This window comes from Elaeis guineensis, chromosome 4, assembly GCF_000442705.2.
Source record: "Elaeis guineensis isolate ETL-2024a chromosome 4, EG11, whole genome shotgun sequence".
Classification (NCBI taxonomy): Eukaryota; Viridiplantae; Streptophyta; class Magnoliopsida; order Arecales; family Arecaceae; genus Elaeis; species Elaeis guineensis.
The window spans coordinates 1,763,756-1,779,296 of record NC_025996.2 but is presented as its reverse complement, the minus strand read 5'-3'; the positions used below and the strand labels follow the sequence as shown (position 1 = coordinate 1,779,296).

At 35.6% G+C, this 15,541-nt stretch overlaps 1 protein-coding gene across 1 annotated transcript; it reads left to right on the top strand.

Annotated features, from left to right (window-relative positions):
- LOC105036875 (phosphoenolpyruvate carboxylase kinase 1) lies at positions 1-1,485 on the top strand. The gene is made up of 2 exons (XM_010912598.4): positions 1-825; positions 1,111-1,485. Exons 1-2 carry the CDS (start codon positions 39-41, stop codon positions 1,164-1,166), a joined length of 843 nt encoding a protein of 280 aa, XP_010910900.2. The 5' UTR covers positions 1-38; the 3' UTR covers positions 1,167-1,485.
- The last annotated feature ends 14,056 nt before the right edge of the window (positions 1,486-15,541 follow it).

The following is a 15,541-nucleotide window of genomic DNA, read 5'->3' as shown; positions in this document are numbered from 1 at the left end:
CTCCAAGAAAAGCAACCAGTGGGTCAGGGTTTGGAGCGATGAGTGCGGAGCTGAAGAGGGCCTACGAGATCGGAACAGAGATCGGACGGGGGAGGTTCGGCACCGTATACCGGTGCGTCTCGACGGAGACCGGCGAGGCGTTCGCCGTCAAGTCCATCGAGAAAGCCCTGCTCTCCGACGACGTCGACCGCGAGTGCATCGAGCGGGAGGCCAAGATCGCCCAGCTCGCCGCCGCCGGGAACCCGCACGCGGTCCAGGTCCACGCGGTGTACGAGGACGAGGCGTGGCTCCACGTGGTGATGGAGCTGTGCCCGGGGCCGGACCTCTTCGACCGGATCAGCCGGCGGGGGTCGCCCCTGTCGGAGGCGGAGGCGGCGGCGGTGATGGCGCCGCTGATGGAGGCGGTAGCTGTGTGCCACCGCCGCGGGGTGGCACATCGCGACATCAAGCCGGACAACGTGCTATTCGACGAGCGGGGGTGCCTGAAACTGGCGGACTTCGGGTCGGCGGAGTGCTTCGGGGACGGGCGGCCGATGAGGGGTCTGGTAGGGACGCCCCACTACGTAGCCCCGGAGGTGGTGGCTGGGAGGGACTACGACGAGAAGGTGGACGTCTGGAGCGCCGGGGTGGTGCTATACGTAATGCTGTCCGGTGTCCCGCCCTTCTACGGCGACACGGCGGTCGAGATCTTCGAGGCGGTGCTCCGCGCCAATCTCCGCTTCCCGACGCGGAACTTCCGCGCCGTCTCCCCGGCGGCCAAAGATCTTCTACGCCGGATGCTCTGTAAGGACGTCTCTCGAAGGTTCTCGGCGGATCAAGTCCTCGGTGAGCCTTCGATACGATCCCCTTTTCTTTCTTCATCCGATCTCTTTTCTAGGGTTTCTTTTCCGATCTATCTCGTTTTCCTTTTGGGCCTTTAAAAAAAAATCTCTTGTGATTTTCCCGGAACCCCCCCCCCCCAAGATCTTGCGTTTCGGTACTCAGCTTGCCATTTTTTTTTTTTGGTATCTCCGATTTTATTTTATTTTCTTAAAAAAGAAAATAATTCCACATGTTTCTTTTTATCTATATTATGCATGTTATTTGACAAAAGAAAATGAAAAATTTCAGGGCATCCGTGGATAACCAGTGGAGAGGGAACGAGAGCAGCGGAGGAGCCAACCTAGAAGGGATGGCTGCTGGCTTTGCGTACAGAGATCGTATAAATACCACCGTATATATCCGCCCTCTTTTTGTGAAGACGGCTTGCTCTGAGAAGTTTCTAGAAGGACTCCGGAGAGTGGGGAAAAGGATTTTTGAATCTTGCTGTGAGAAAAAGATGGGTTCTTTTCTTCGTTCGTCTCCTGATCTCTTTTCCGGTAGAGGTCTTTATATATGATGAAGAATCGCAACGTGTCCTCTTTGTATAAAGTTGTGGTGTTCTATCATGTAAAGAGATGCAAGAGATATGGAATTTCGCGTCCTCTTTGCTTTTATTTTCGTAAATTCTTCTTGAATTCTCCTCCTTTTCGCTTTGTTCGTTCTGTTTTTGTGGGAGGGCAGAGCAGCGGATGGATGGATTCTGCCATCCGTCTCTCTTTGTGGCGGGGCTGGACGGCTTGTGCTTTATTGCCTTCCGAGGCTGATAAGAAATCTGATAGCAAAAACAGGGAATAGTTGGACTGTCCCACCTCCTCTGCGATAGGCGTCTGCGCTTATTTTTCCCAGGCTTCGAGGGAGGGGATAATTTGTCAAAGGATATCTTGGATAGGTTATTTCACGAGATGAATTTTATTATATTATATTTAACTGGAGAGAGAGAGAGAGAGATGGAGAGATTAACCGAGCGCATCAGTCATGTTATTAGTTAGATTTTCTGACGAACAAAATTGTTTTTTTATTTTTTGGCGGGTGCACATGGATGAAATCGTAATTAAAGTGGATAGGTTATCTCCGTTTGTTGGAATACTTTTATTGCATTATTTTAGTGAAATATCGGAATAAGTTTGCTTTTTATGGACTTATTCATTCAAACGAGGCTATTTTATGACCTTTTTTAGGCATTTGGTGGGATAATCATTTATCTCCCTATCAAACACAACCTTCGGCCATGTTTGGTTTCGAAAAAGGAAAAATGAGAATGGCAAAAAATATTCCCATAAGAATAGTTATGCCGACTTATACCAATATTTGTTTTGGCTCGACCTCTTGGAGTAATTTTTAAATGCTTTTTTTTCCATAAAAATGTACAAAATAGGCGTAGAAATGTCCTCGTACCAAGGAATAGTTTATGACAGCTTTCCTTTGGATGTTTGTATGACTATTCCTCGCAGCCGAGTATTCTTTGAAAATGGCATAAGAAATAATTAATTGTCTAATACCATATAAGTCCACCTATGGACCCCTTAACACAGGAGTTTGTGCTAATATAATCATATATATTTGGATTCCCAGATCAAACGTAGTAAGAGGACTATGTGTCAAGCAAACTCTTGTGAGACTTGGTCGAAAAACGTACCTAGAATCGGAAAACAAGCCTTGTCTTTGAGTTGACTCTTAACCAATTGAAAATGCAAACTAAACAATTATCAAAGGGATGATAAATGCTATCAATCATGAGAAATGACTATAATCACTTGAAGAATGAAAAAAAAAAATTTAAATAAATAAAGAGATCATAGTTGCTCATGATCCTTTCATGTACATCATACGAATTAAAATTTAATGCTATATAATCCTTGAGATCATGCCCATCACATTTGTGGGACATAAGTCATAACGCTATTTAGTGATCAACTCCTACTAATATTTTTAAAAAAATTATTATATAATAAAATCCTCACTAAATATATAAATATAAGGATGATAATTTTAGCCAATCTAATGAATATCTAATCTGAAGTATGTCGGGTTCCAAAAAAATATTTGAAGCAGATTTGAATTGGATATGGATTTTGGTATATCTCGTCTCGAATTCGATCCGATATATCTTTAATCTAAATTCTCCTTTCAAAGTTACAATAATTGTATAATATTTTCATGATGATTTTTTTATCCAATTTGATCCAATTCGATCCCTCATATCTATTTGATCCAATTCGATCTGTGGCCCTATTTGATCCGATTTGGAGTGGATATGGATATGAAGTTTTTAATTACAATATAGATACGAATATTGACCCAATCTGATTTATATCAAACCTGTTGCCATTCTTATATATGTAATACAAGGTTCAATCCTTGATCTCCACTCTTCATGTCATACAAATTTCTTTTTTTTATTTTTTTAATGAAATGTGAGGTACGTAACCACTATTATGTTTAGATAAAAATAAAATCACCAAAATTATTTTATTTAATAATGAACTTGTTAGGTTACGATATTATAGTTTATACTTATCTTACTTCTTATGTTGCATAATTACATTCACCACTCCATTCTCGTATCAAATTGTGTTGATAAATACCCAAGGCTGTGTAAACTATATTAACTAGACCCAGAAATTGCACCCGTCTCCTTCCATCATATTTAATCAAGAGAAGAGCAGGGAACATGGTTGTTCAATGGACTATTATTTTTTATGGCTTGCATATTTATAATGTTAAAACAACCTTCTTCTATCATACTTAACAAAGAGCAGAGTAGGAAATATGGCTGTGCAACATATTGCTAGCCTGTATTTTTTTTTTTTTTGTTTGGTGAATAGAAAAAATTATACCACTTTTTTATAGATACATCTATATGAATCAAAAAATAAAATATTCAGAAATTGAGGCCGTAAAATCCTATAGTACAGAAGCGGTATTGTTGGCTATATAAAAAATCGTCCAATCTATTGTATTATTAGTTTTTCTGTGGACATATGGTGCTACCAAAAGTAAGCAATATACGCATCATCTTCTGTATCACCTTAATGTTATCATATGAGGACTGATTGATTCTTGTTTGTTTGCGCTGCATCTGCCAGGAGTAGCTTCGTTTGTCCTGCATCTAAATGGAAGTAGTATGGAGGCTATCAATGACCGCACATGACGGTAGGGCCGACCAGACTGCGCAAGATTCTCCTTCTAGGTTTGCAATACAGTTTGGATTTTATTGCTAAGGGCAAGTGTCGTCCCATCATGGTCTTGTCATGACTTCTGCGTGGCATCCAACTCCTTGAACCGATAGTGTTTGAGCGGACTTGCCATCTCTCAATTACATCCAAATTCATAGGAGTTATTACATCCAATCACCTAACAAAAATAAACATTTATTGCAGAAAGTGTCAAAGAATCTGGTTATCGATGCCATATACGTGCGGGTCAATTGCGTACGTGCCACAATTTCGTGGCTACTAATTATAGAAATGATGCCCTACTCAAAACTTGTCAACAAGTCAATACCTGCATCAGATTGATAATCAAATTGATAATAAAAAACTTATGAGCGAATATACTTCAAAAATATTCAACAAAAAAATGGATGATTATGCACATATTAAAATATTAAAAAAAATAAATTTTAAAAATATTTGAACAATTTAGATAAATATTACATAATCATTTCTTTTTTGATAGATATCCTAATATATGCATGTGGCAGGTGACGATAATTCGATCATAATTTTTTCTATGATCGATTTGATTGTAAAAATTTTTCCACATCAAATAATTACTAAGAATAATATCTCTCTCTATTATTACATATCTCCACACGGAAGCATTAATTAGGACATCAAGGTTTTCTCTCTCTCTCTCTTTTTTTTTTTTTTTTTGGATGTAATATCAAGATTCTTCTTTGAACTAATGATATCCAACACCAGTAGTTTTTTTTTTTTGTGATAAAAAATCCAACGCTGGTGGTTGAAATCATGTTTGTGCTCTAGAAGGTGGACGGGGGAAGTATATCTATATCATTATTATTTTTACTTTCTTTAGAATTGATAAATAATAGTATTGTGGTATAAATGGTAAAGACATCTTTAATCTCACATCTGTTGTGAATCAAGAGAGAGTATGACTTATATAGATTGAAATCTTTCCTTTCTTATGAGACGTTTTTTAAAAGACAAAATCGTACGATCTTGTACTGAGAGCGTCTTAGATCAGAACATAGTATCAAAAAAAATTGCTCAATTCTCAATATATGGGAGGGGAAAGAAAGTAAATGAGATTAATCCATTGATGGATAGTTCAATGATTGATATAATTAAAGGAATTTGCTCGATCAGAAAGAAAGAAAAATATTATGATACAACACTTATTATCAAGTTTTCACACATCAATAAAACATGTGTATCTCATGAGCCAAAACATCATTTCTATTTTTCTTTTGCTAAAAGAATTATAATTTTTTAAAAAGAGGAGCACATATATACTTCAACAATAATTACTTTTTTTTTTCCCCTCCAAGACTAAGCCACTAATTTAATTTGTCAACCATACCACCTTACTTTACTTCAGATGGCATGCAGCATCCCTTACCATTATAGTTGAATTCATGTGTCAATCCTCTTGCATACCTAAAATTTTTTGGTATTCTGGTTCCTGAGCTTTAAGCCCGGATCTAGTCGACGACTATGCTTTCACCTAGGTAATTAAGAGCTTCGCGGGTATGGTGTACAGTACAGAGTTGGAGCCCTCCCAGTTCTATTGAAAATGAAGCAAAAAAAAAAAAAAAAAATCGTCCATGGAATGATCCTTGAGATGCTCCTAGAATCATACGGTAAACCGTGATATCCTCCGTATTTGGAATGCTAATCCTAAATGAGCACAAGCCCGTTGCGATGCGCGTACAACATCATAGGATACAACGCACCCATGGATGACGTCCAATATCAGAATATGGATGGCATGCATGAGCATAAACGTATGGCCGTCCATTCTACAGTGGATGTCATCCACATGTGCACCATATCCCACTGCACACATCGCAGGGGATTCGCTTTCATTCTAAATCAGATTGTCATGAAGTTAATTATAAGAAAAGTTAACCCTCCGGAACAAATTAATGTAAATAAAAACCTCCGCCTACCAATATTTTATATTATAATGGACTGGTAGGTCACGTGATGGTGTCTCCCCTCCACCAACGCAATGTTTTATATTATAATTGACTCCAAAAGATGGCAAAAAATTTTCCAGAAAAGCTAGCTTCCCCAACATCTGCATGCTATGGTGGGGCGGCAGACGTGGGCCATAGCTGGAATTTGTTTCAGGGAGCTCTTGAAATGTAAGAGCTGGCCTTCATCATCTCATGTGAAGCCTTCTTTCCGTATCAGACCAGGTACTCAACTAACACATACAAAATGGTGGAAAGCAGGCTGGATCCCAGGCATTGATGCCCTCGAGAATTTGAGCCTCAACTTTCTTTGTTTAAAGATAGATAGATAGATAGATAGATAGATATATCACATCAAAGGAAGCTCTAAGTAGTATTAGTTGGGTAAAATGAGAACCGATAAAATGCTAAAGCTAATGGATGTTTTTGCGAGATGAAAACCCTGGGCCTGCAAGGAATTTGCTTTCGGTCTCATGAGATTTGTTCTGTGCACTAGTTGCAGCCAAAAGGTATGCTAGATATCATCTGATAGCCATGGGCTCTTTTCTCTCTCAGCTGGCGCACTTGCCAGTACCTAGAGAGTTGTAGTTTTTAACCAAAGGATAAGGAATTATCTATCATAGGACCCTTACAGCTAAAGACTAGCGCTTCAGGGATTTTAGAGTGGAATAACATGACATGACACAAGCGTCAAAAAGTGATGCTGCTACATGGCCTACGGGATCCTGATGCGTCACAAACTGTGGCTCTTTTCCATTGGCCAGCCTCGGATTAGTGTTTGTCAGGAAACAATCCGATAAGAGCTCAGCGTCGGCCTTCGGTGGTTGCGATTATCCAGTCCAGCGAGTGTCTTTTATTAATTTTCTTTATTTCTCTCGTCATTTTCTGATTTGTATCTATTCTAAACGAACGATATCTAAATGAATCGATGCGATTATCCATGATTTCTGGATAACCCTTGAACCAAATTGTTAACCGTCACAACGTCCACCAAAAGATATCCGTAGCAAACCAATCTAATATCTATTCATATCTTCGCCAACTTCCAATTTTTAAAATCAGGGTCACATGATGATGTCTCCTCTCTCCCAACCCCATGGTTTTATATCGTACGGTTGTCCTCCAAATAAAGGTGGCCAAAGGTTTTCGAACGTTGCCTCCCAACTTGAAGTGGGGTCATGGTGGGTTCTCCTTCCCGTTTATATATTTAAGAGAGAGATAGGAGCATATATATATATATATATATATATATTTATGAGAAAATTTTCACCCGTCATGTTAAAAAAAATAAAAATATAGTATTTTTGAGAGATAGACAAAAATAGATCCTCGCTGTTCCAATCATCTTTCACGATCAACTACTAGAAAACACCCCAATTATTAAGATGCAAACTATTTTACTCTATGATTGCTTCCACAAGTCATGTGGCCTGTCCATGTCGGTTTGTCTTAATGTAAGGATTCAATATGTCCTCGGTGTCACGCCCCATGCGCTCTTATATACCATCTTTGAAGCTGATGTTCATCCATTTGCATGATTTCAATTCAAGAGAAAACATCATGAGGAAATTAAAGCAAATATATTCAGTATGCTACACCACCAAAAGCTAGCTAGCTTGTTTAAGAGAGGTATATGTTAGAGAGATTTATCTCTTCAAGAATCAAAACTATCATGATATAAATATTTGAAAGGTACTCACACGACGGAAAGAAACACTAAAGTGACCTGATCTTATCAATTAAAGCCATGAAAGCATTCTTCACCTACCCGATAAGCAAATCGATCGATGAATTAATTGACCCCTCTCCTACGTTTCCCCGATTCCACGTCATGCTAAAGTTCATTCTTCTTGGATGCTTGTTGGTAGGGTAGGACTTGATGGAGATAGATGGGGAGGAGCGCACTTCTCTTCAGCCACTTTTGTCTGATATACTTTAACTCTGTGAGAGAAATAACCAGTGGTTTGCACTGCATCATAGTACATGACACATGTTGAGTTTGTAGGCCATATCATCTGGGCCCCATATCAATGATGAACCCGGTCATCATCTTATCTTGTGGTTGGGGTCCAGATAAACTTTGTGTCATAGGGAACATGAACGTAGGACCTAAATTATGAAGCTACCGCCTTAATTTTGCTGCATTTGCCTGCCTTTGAAGGGAATTTTCTCATCATTTGTCTTCACAAGCATTATCTCATCTGTACCAAAACTCTACTGCATGCATGTTTCTAGTGGGAAATGGGATTCCGTGATCCAAGGACTGGGCTACCGAATCAAACTTCTCGTGTTTGTCCATGGCTTTTGCGACTTGGCCTAGCTAGGTTGCCCCGAGCCAAACCAAGAACTATATATTATAGATGTTGGTTTGACATGAAATGGACTTTGGGTTGTCTTCGGAGTGGCTGGCAAACAGTAAGCCTGAGTCATGCAGGTCTATTGGAGTTATGAGCTCCAACGGGCAAGTGATACGACAGCCTACCTAACAAGACGAATAATAAAGTAAGATAAGCTTTTGATTTATAAATGGTAGGGTTAGACTTTGCGGGTCAAGCAAACGTAGATGCACTTCCACTCAGTTAAAAAGATATTATTTAATTGAAATCCGATTCCTTCAGTGTGCTGTTGGATCTTTAAAAAAAGCAAATCCACTTAGTTCTTGTTTACTAGAACCCTTCTCACCATCTCTTCCTCCTTATTCTTGTTTTCTTCTTTTTGATGGTAACTTTTTCGTACGGATGATAAGGACCATCTCTTGTTCCTAACTTAAAATCAGAGTTGATCATGGGCCAAACCTTGGGCCTAAACTATTATATACTTTCAGTTGGGCTTTTCACTGCCTTATCTAGAACTTGATATTTGTTGTGCGGCCCATGATCAGCCTTACTTGAAATGGACAAAGCCGCACTCTACCACAATATACAAGGTATATCACTTTGGAGAGAATGTTGCGTGTCGTGTCATAAGATGGTATTGGGAAATATTTTAGAATGTTTTTATCAAAAGAAGAAGATGGGAAGAAATATTTTATTTGTAGCTCAACAAAGCGAATGAAGCTTCTGATATGCTTCCGATGAAAGAAGTATTTTTTTTTTCAATCTATTTAACTTGAATCTTTTAAAATATTAAACAATATGATAGTCAACAAAAATATAATTTAATTTTTTATTAATAAATTATAAAATTGAATAGTAAAGACTCTACTTATGCTAGAGGTATGATGAGTAATATAATCATTAAAAAACAAAGCTAAAAATCTATATAGTGACTTTTATGTCAACTTTATTTTCAATTGTTTTATCTAATTCTTTTTGGTTGGAAGATATATCCTGTCTAATATGCTCGAAATAGAATTTTTATTGCGACCTCCCATTTCCAAACCCAAACAATAGATTTTAGCTCTCATCATCCGATACACTATATTCTTACGGGATGGTATCATATCATAGAGTTTAAATAAGTTATCTTTTTTTTTAAAAAAAAAATCCTAATTAGATGTCATATTGGCACTTTTAGATTTTTAGAAATTTCATGCATGACTTAGCTTTCTGGTATGACTGGTCAAGTTTTTAGATTCTATCATGTCCTTGGTTGTTTAAAATGGTCTATCTCTTAAGTACCATTTTAAAGATTTTTTTTTTCTCCTAAAAAAACTAGTAAAGTTTACTGCTTGGAAGAAGGCTCAACTAAGGTCTCATTGGTTTATTTCTCTCTCTCTTCTTTTCTTTTTGTTTTTTTTTTTTCAAAGATGGATTCACCTTCCTTCAAATCCATCCACTTTTCCTTTTTTTTTTTTTTTTCAAAGATGGATTTATCTTCCTTCAAACCCATCCACCGTTGGATCATCCACTGCTCGCTTTGAGATCTGTGCAGGCAGAGGGATGACAGAGTTAGGATCACTTTGAGAGCTGTGCGATGGGTGATCCAACGGTGGATGGGTGCAAAGGCTACAACCGCCATGGAGCGACGTGCTGATCCATATCTGGCAAGCTGAGTGGCCAAGTGGGGGCTCATGGCTTTCAGCACGTGCATCCCTCTAGCATGGCATGTGTACAAATTCCAGACTTGTCATTTTAGCTCAAAAAGAGCTAGTCGCCGTCAAGGACAAGATACGTGTAGTGTAGATTGATGAATTGATTTTAAAACAGGTCAAAAAAGAAAGATAAAAGATAAATGACATGTGAATTGTGAAGGAAAAAAAAAAAAAAAAGAAGAATGCATTATAGTTTTTTTTTTTTTTTTAAGGTTGTGGGGGGATGGCGTGGCTGGCGCGTGATAACTTTCCCTTTCGCCTTTTCTACCTTTCCTGTGCAAAACATGATTCAAGATGTTTTATAATCATTATAATTTTTTTAAATATTTTTTTTCTTTTTAAAGTAAAACATGATAGTTCATCTAGTCGCATCTTCACAAAAAATAGTGTAGAAGATGCTTCATCATCATCTGCAAATCCTTTCTTTTATGTGCACAAAGTATAGTTCCCTCGTATCAGTACTGATAATAAAGTAAAAGGCTCAACTAGGAATAAAAATGTGTCGGTGCCTCAAAAAAATAACAATTAAATAAATGAATGGATTTTATAATCACCAACACTTCAATATTGTATATTTCCAAGATACCAGTTGTTGCAAGGCCTATTTATTGGAACGTTGCTTTCAATTCATATTTCATTCATTCTTCCTATCAAAAAAGGAAAAAAAAAATTCATATTTCATTCCAATGGAAGAAAATGAATTATAGTATAATATATAAACAACCGCAATCCACAAATTTTATCTTACCGGTTACCGAGGGGTTGAAGGCAGAAGGCAGAGCCTGAAACACTTTCATGCCTTCCATATCAACTACATGGAATAAGCCAAGGGAAACCTACCCGGGCATCAATCAGTTAACAGCATCGCTGGTGATGGGATAGAAGCCACCGATTATCGATTGAATGGTGCGATGGGCCCAATAAATAAATGAAAACAGGAGCTCTTTTTCATAATAATACAAAAAAAAAATTTAAATATCAAAATAATTCAAAATCAAATTTTTTTACCAAACTAATGCAAAAGAAAAAAACACCATTTTGAATGGCGTTTTTTTTCCCCTCCACGTCACCCTATTTTTCACGATGGCATCGTCACCAAAAAAAAAAAAGAAACGCCAATTGGAATGGCGTCTTTAAAAACGCCATTTTGAATGGCGTCTTTAAAAACGCCGTTCAAAATGACGTTTTCAATTTTTCCCACAAAAAAAAAGAAAAAAAATCGAGAATTAATAGAAATTTTTTTTAAAATTTGAAATTAATAAATAAATTAAAATTTTAATTTTGATTGAAATTTAGAATATAAAGATTTGAATTTGTAATTCAAAAAAAATAAATTTAGATATTTTTTTTCAAATTGTTTTTAAAAAATGTGAAAAAAAATCTTAAGAAATTTAAAAATAAAAAATATCATAGAAAATGAAAAAAAAGAGAAAGAAATATGAAAGAAATAAAAATTTGAAATTTAATTGAAAAACATCATTTCAAATGCTTGTCAAAAAAATTTAAAAAAGAATTTAAAAAATAAAATGTAGCATTAAAACATAAAAATTTTAAAAAAATCAAAAAAAAATAAGAATTATAAATTAAAATTTTAAAAAAATAAAATTTTAAAAATTAATTGAAATAAAAATATTTTTTCAAATTATTTTTTCAAATTAAAATTAATTTATTTAAAAAAGAATCAAAAAAAATTAAAAATAGCCTAAAAAAATTTCATAAAAATATAAAGAAATGAAAAAAATAGAAATTATAATTGTAATTGAAGAACAAAGTTTATAATTTTTAAATTTAAGAAATAAGAATTAAAATTATAATTGAAATTAAAAAAATATTTTAAACTACTAAATTGTTGCTCTTTGGATTGATTTTGATGATTACAAAGCATTTGAAGGGGTACTAATGATTTTCGTTTGAAAAAGACTTATTGCTTTTCAGAAGCAAAATCATAATTTTATCGAACCCTGATTTGAAAGTATCAAATGATAGAACAAAAGATTTGTGATCCATTGGTGAAAATTTTATTATTTTTGGACTTATATTTTAAAAGATATACATGTTTGAAAAATATGAGTCGACCCATGAGTCGACCCATGGCACATGAGATGATTGGCACGCTGAATTTTTGGATGGCACAAACTTGGCACACCCTGTGAGTCGACCCCCAAGGCATGAGTCGACCCATGAGTCGACCTCTATGGGTTTTGAGCCAATTTCACAGAACCTTGCTTTCCTTTTGGTTTTCTGATGTTTTTCCACAGAGGTCGACCCATGAGTCGACCCCCAGGCATGAGTCGACTCATGAGTCAACTCCTGTGATGGGATTGTTCCGCAACGACTAGTTTTTAACCCATTTTAAGTACTTTTAATGCTCATTTAATGTGGTCTAACAGCTCTATTTTAGCCCAGAATGTTTTCCACTATTTCTTGAAGCTATAAAAGGGACAAAAAGGTGGGAATCATCAAGAAGAATCAACAAGAGAGATTTTGAAAAAGAGATTTCAAGCAAACTTTTCAGCCCTAGCAAAAGCTCACTCAAAGCATTCAAGAAGCCTTTAATCCAAGCTCACCAACTCCTCAAGTGCACATTCAAGTCTCCAACCACCTTGAGGAAATCAAAAAGGGTCTTCTTCTTCTTGAGTAAAGTATATTTAAAGTCTCATACGCTCATTAAAGGAGCTTTCTCTGTACTTTTTGTGCTATTCATTGTTATACTCTGTTTGAGTTAGTGTTTTTGCTTTGGAAGGGTTCCAAAATAAGGGAAGGTTGATCCGAACCTTGAATCAGAGTGTATTGGGTTGGCTTGTACCCGAAAAATAAGTGGACTAGCTTGGGATAGCTAGAGTCGGAGTTTTCGACATTTGTATTCTGGTTGAATACAAGATTAGTGGATTGGAATTTTCAAGTAGGAGCTTGGAGAGTGGATGTAGGTGCAAGGTTGGCACCGAACCACTATAAATCTTTTTATTTGTGTTGTGCCTAATTGCTCTTCTTTGACTCTCCATTATTCTCTTGCATTCTTGCATTTAGCCATTAGTCTTGAATTAACTTTACTCTCTCAAGTTATTTAGCTATTGTCAAACATTTTTTCATAAGACATAAGTTAAGCATAAAATTTTTAGAAACCCAATTCACCCCCCCTCTTGGGTTGCATAGCTGGGCAACATAAATTAATTTAAATATAATTTTTAAAAAAATATTTTAAATAAAGGAACAAAATACGTAATAGAATGTCAAAAAGATAAAAATGGAAGAAAACTAAAATTAAAATATAAAAATATAAAAATTATAAATTAAATTAAAAGAAATATATCATAAAAGAATAAAATTAAATTAAATTAATTATAATTTCTTTTTTAGGGTATTTTATAAATGTGACTTAAAAAAATTTAATTTGAATTAAATTTTGATCAAAAAATAAATACATTAAAAAGTTAAAAAATGAGGAAAAATATGGAAAAAAAATTTGTAAATTGAACTTTAAAAAAAATAATTTTTTTAAAATTATTGTAAAAAAAATATCTGAAGAAAAGATAAAAATATTGTAAAAAAATAAAAAATACCCTAAAAAAGAAAGAATTTCATAAAAATAGAAAGAAATGAAAGAAATTAAAAAATAATATAATTATAAATATGAATAAAAAAATTAAATATTTAATATGAAGTAATAGAATGTCAAAAAGATAAAAATGGAAGAAACTAAAATTATAATTTTAAATTATAAAAATTATAAATTAAATTAAAAAATATATCATAAAAGAAGTAAATAAAAGAGAAAAAATGGTAATAAAATAGAAATTATAATTATAAATAAAAAAATTAACTTTAATTTAAATTAAAAATTATCATTCAAATTACTATCCTCATTAAAAAATTTAATAAATCAGAAAAAATCAGAAAAAAATAATTATCATTCAAATTACTATCCTCATTAAATTAAAATTTTTAAAAAAATATAAAAAAAATAAATTTAAAAAATAAAATTTATCAGAAAGAAAGCCAAGGGATCGACTCACAGAGTGTGGCAGTCAAAAATTTTGCGTGCCGTTAAGCCCTTTTAGCCATGAGTCGATTCATGGGGTCGACTCAAAAATATAAACTTATTTTTCTTACAAAATACGCTTCCAAAAATATTAAAATTACCTCCAATAGATAACACATCTTTTGTTCTTACTTTTGAGACTTCCGAATCAGATCTGATAAATGCTTTGTAACCATTAAAATCAATTCAAAGAGCAACATTCGATATATTATTATTTACGTTATAATTTTTATAATCCTTTCAGCATAACTTTTTCTCTCCTAATATTCTGAGACGCGTTCGAGTATGTGTATCCATATGCAAAATCATAATATCCGATCATTTAAAATTAAATAATATAAAATAAAATCAATATTTAATATTATTAAATAAAATAAAAATGTCAAACGTACAAAAGAATAGTACAATAAAAATATAAAAAATACTAAATACAAATATAACAAAGACTAAGTCCCACAAGGACGTCGCGGCGCCCGTGGTCGCTTGGACCTTCTCAGGAAGGTCCTCGCCAGCTACTCCTGCTGTGATGGCTCCTCCCCTATATCAATGGAGGAGATCTGCTGATCATGCTGCTCAGGAATAACTGATGCTGTCGGATCATCTACGGACTGAGAGACCCGTTCAACTCTCTCATCTGGATACACGGATGGACCTGAAAAGAAAGTATCATACTCATGTGGCCAACTGGTACCCGGTGATATCATCTGGGGGATGTAGGATGAAGAAGACGCTACCATCTGTGGATGAAAAGGCGGTGGCATCTGTGCAGCATCGAATGATGACATATGCGAAATATGCGGTGATGGCATATGTGAAACATATGGTGACGGCGTATAACTCATATCTGGTGCCCGAACTGCTCCATACCAAGGCGCACAGGTATGTGGATCAACACCAATCGCCATCAATGTTCCGAAACTTGTTCTCTCTATCTCCCGCAATATCTGAATCCGCTCGTCCTCATCAGTCGTAGATAAAGCACGACGAGCGTCCAACACGAGATCCGACATAGAATCAGTCTATAAAATAAAAATAGAACAGTTAGTATAAAACAGTCAGTATAGTGTAAAATATAAAATAGAAATATAACACAAATAACATGAAGTAATTTTCATAATCTTACCAAAAGACGCACAGTAGAACTCTCGCCCTCGTATCCAGAAACTACATACTGAGACTGTCCAATGACTCGCACCGTAATGCTAAAAAACCAAGCCATGTAGTCATCAGTATATGAACGGCTCTCAAAATAGGATCACCATAAACAATGTGATCTCGACGTGCATCCCAAATATCGATATACTGTGCATGTCTGATACGCCAGTCAATACGAGCTCTCCCTCGTCGATCAATATGATGAAGTCCCTGGCTAGTATCAAACTGCTCTGGGATGCCCTGAGTCTGACCAAACTGCCGCAGGACACGATCGGAAAGATGCCACTCTACC

What these genes read in the sequence shown, in the direction of transcription:
- LOC105036875 (XM_010912598.4), top strand. Translation starts at nt 39, where the DNA reads ATGAGTGCGGAGCTGAAGAGGGCCTACGAGATCGGAACAGAGATCGGA. An exon ending in CTCGGCGGATCAAGTCCTCG is followed by an intron (nt 826 to 1,110) that starts GTGAGCCTTCGA and finishes GAAAAATTTCAG; the next exon opens with GGCATCCGTGGATAACCAGT.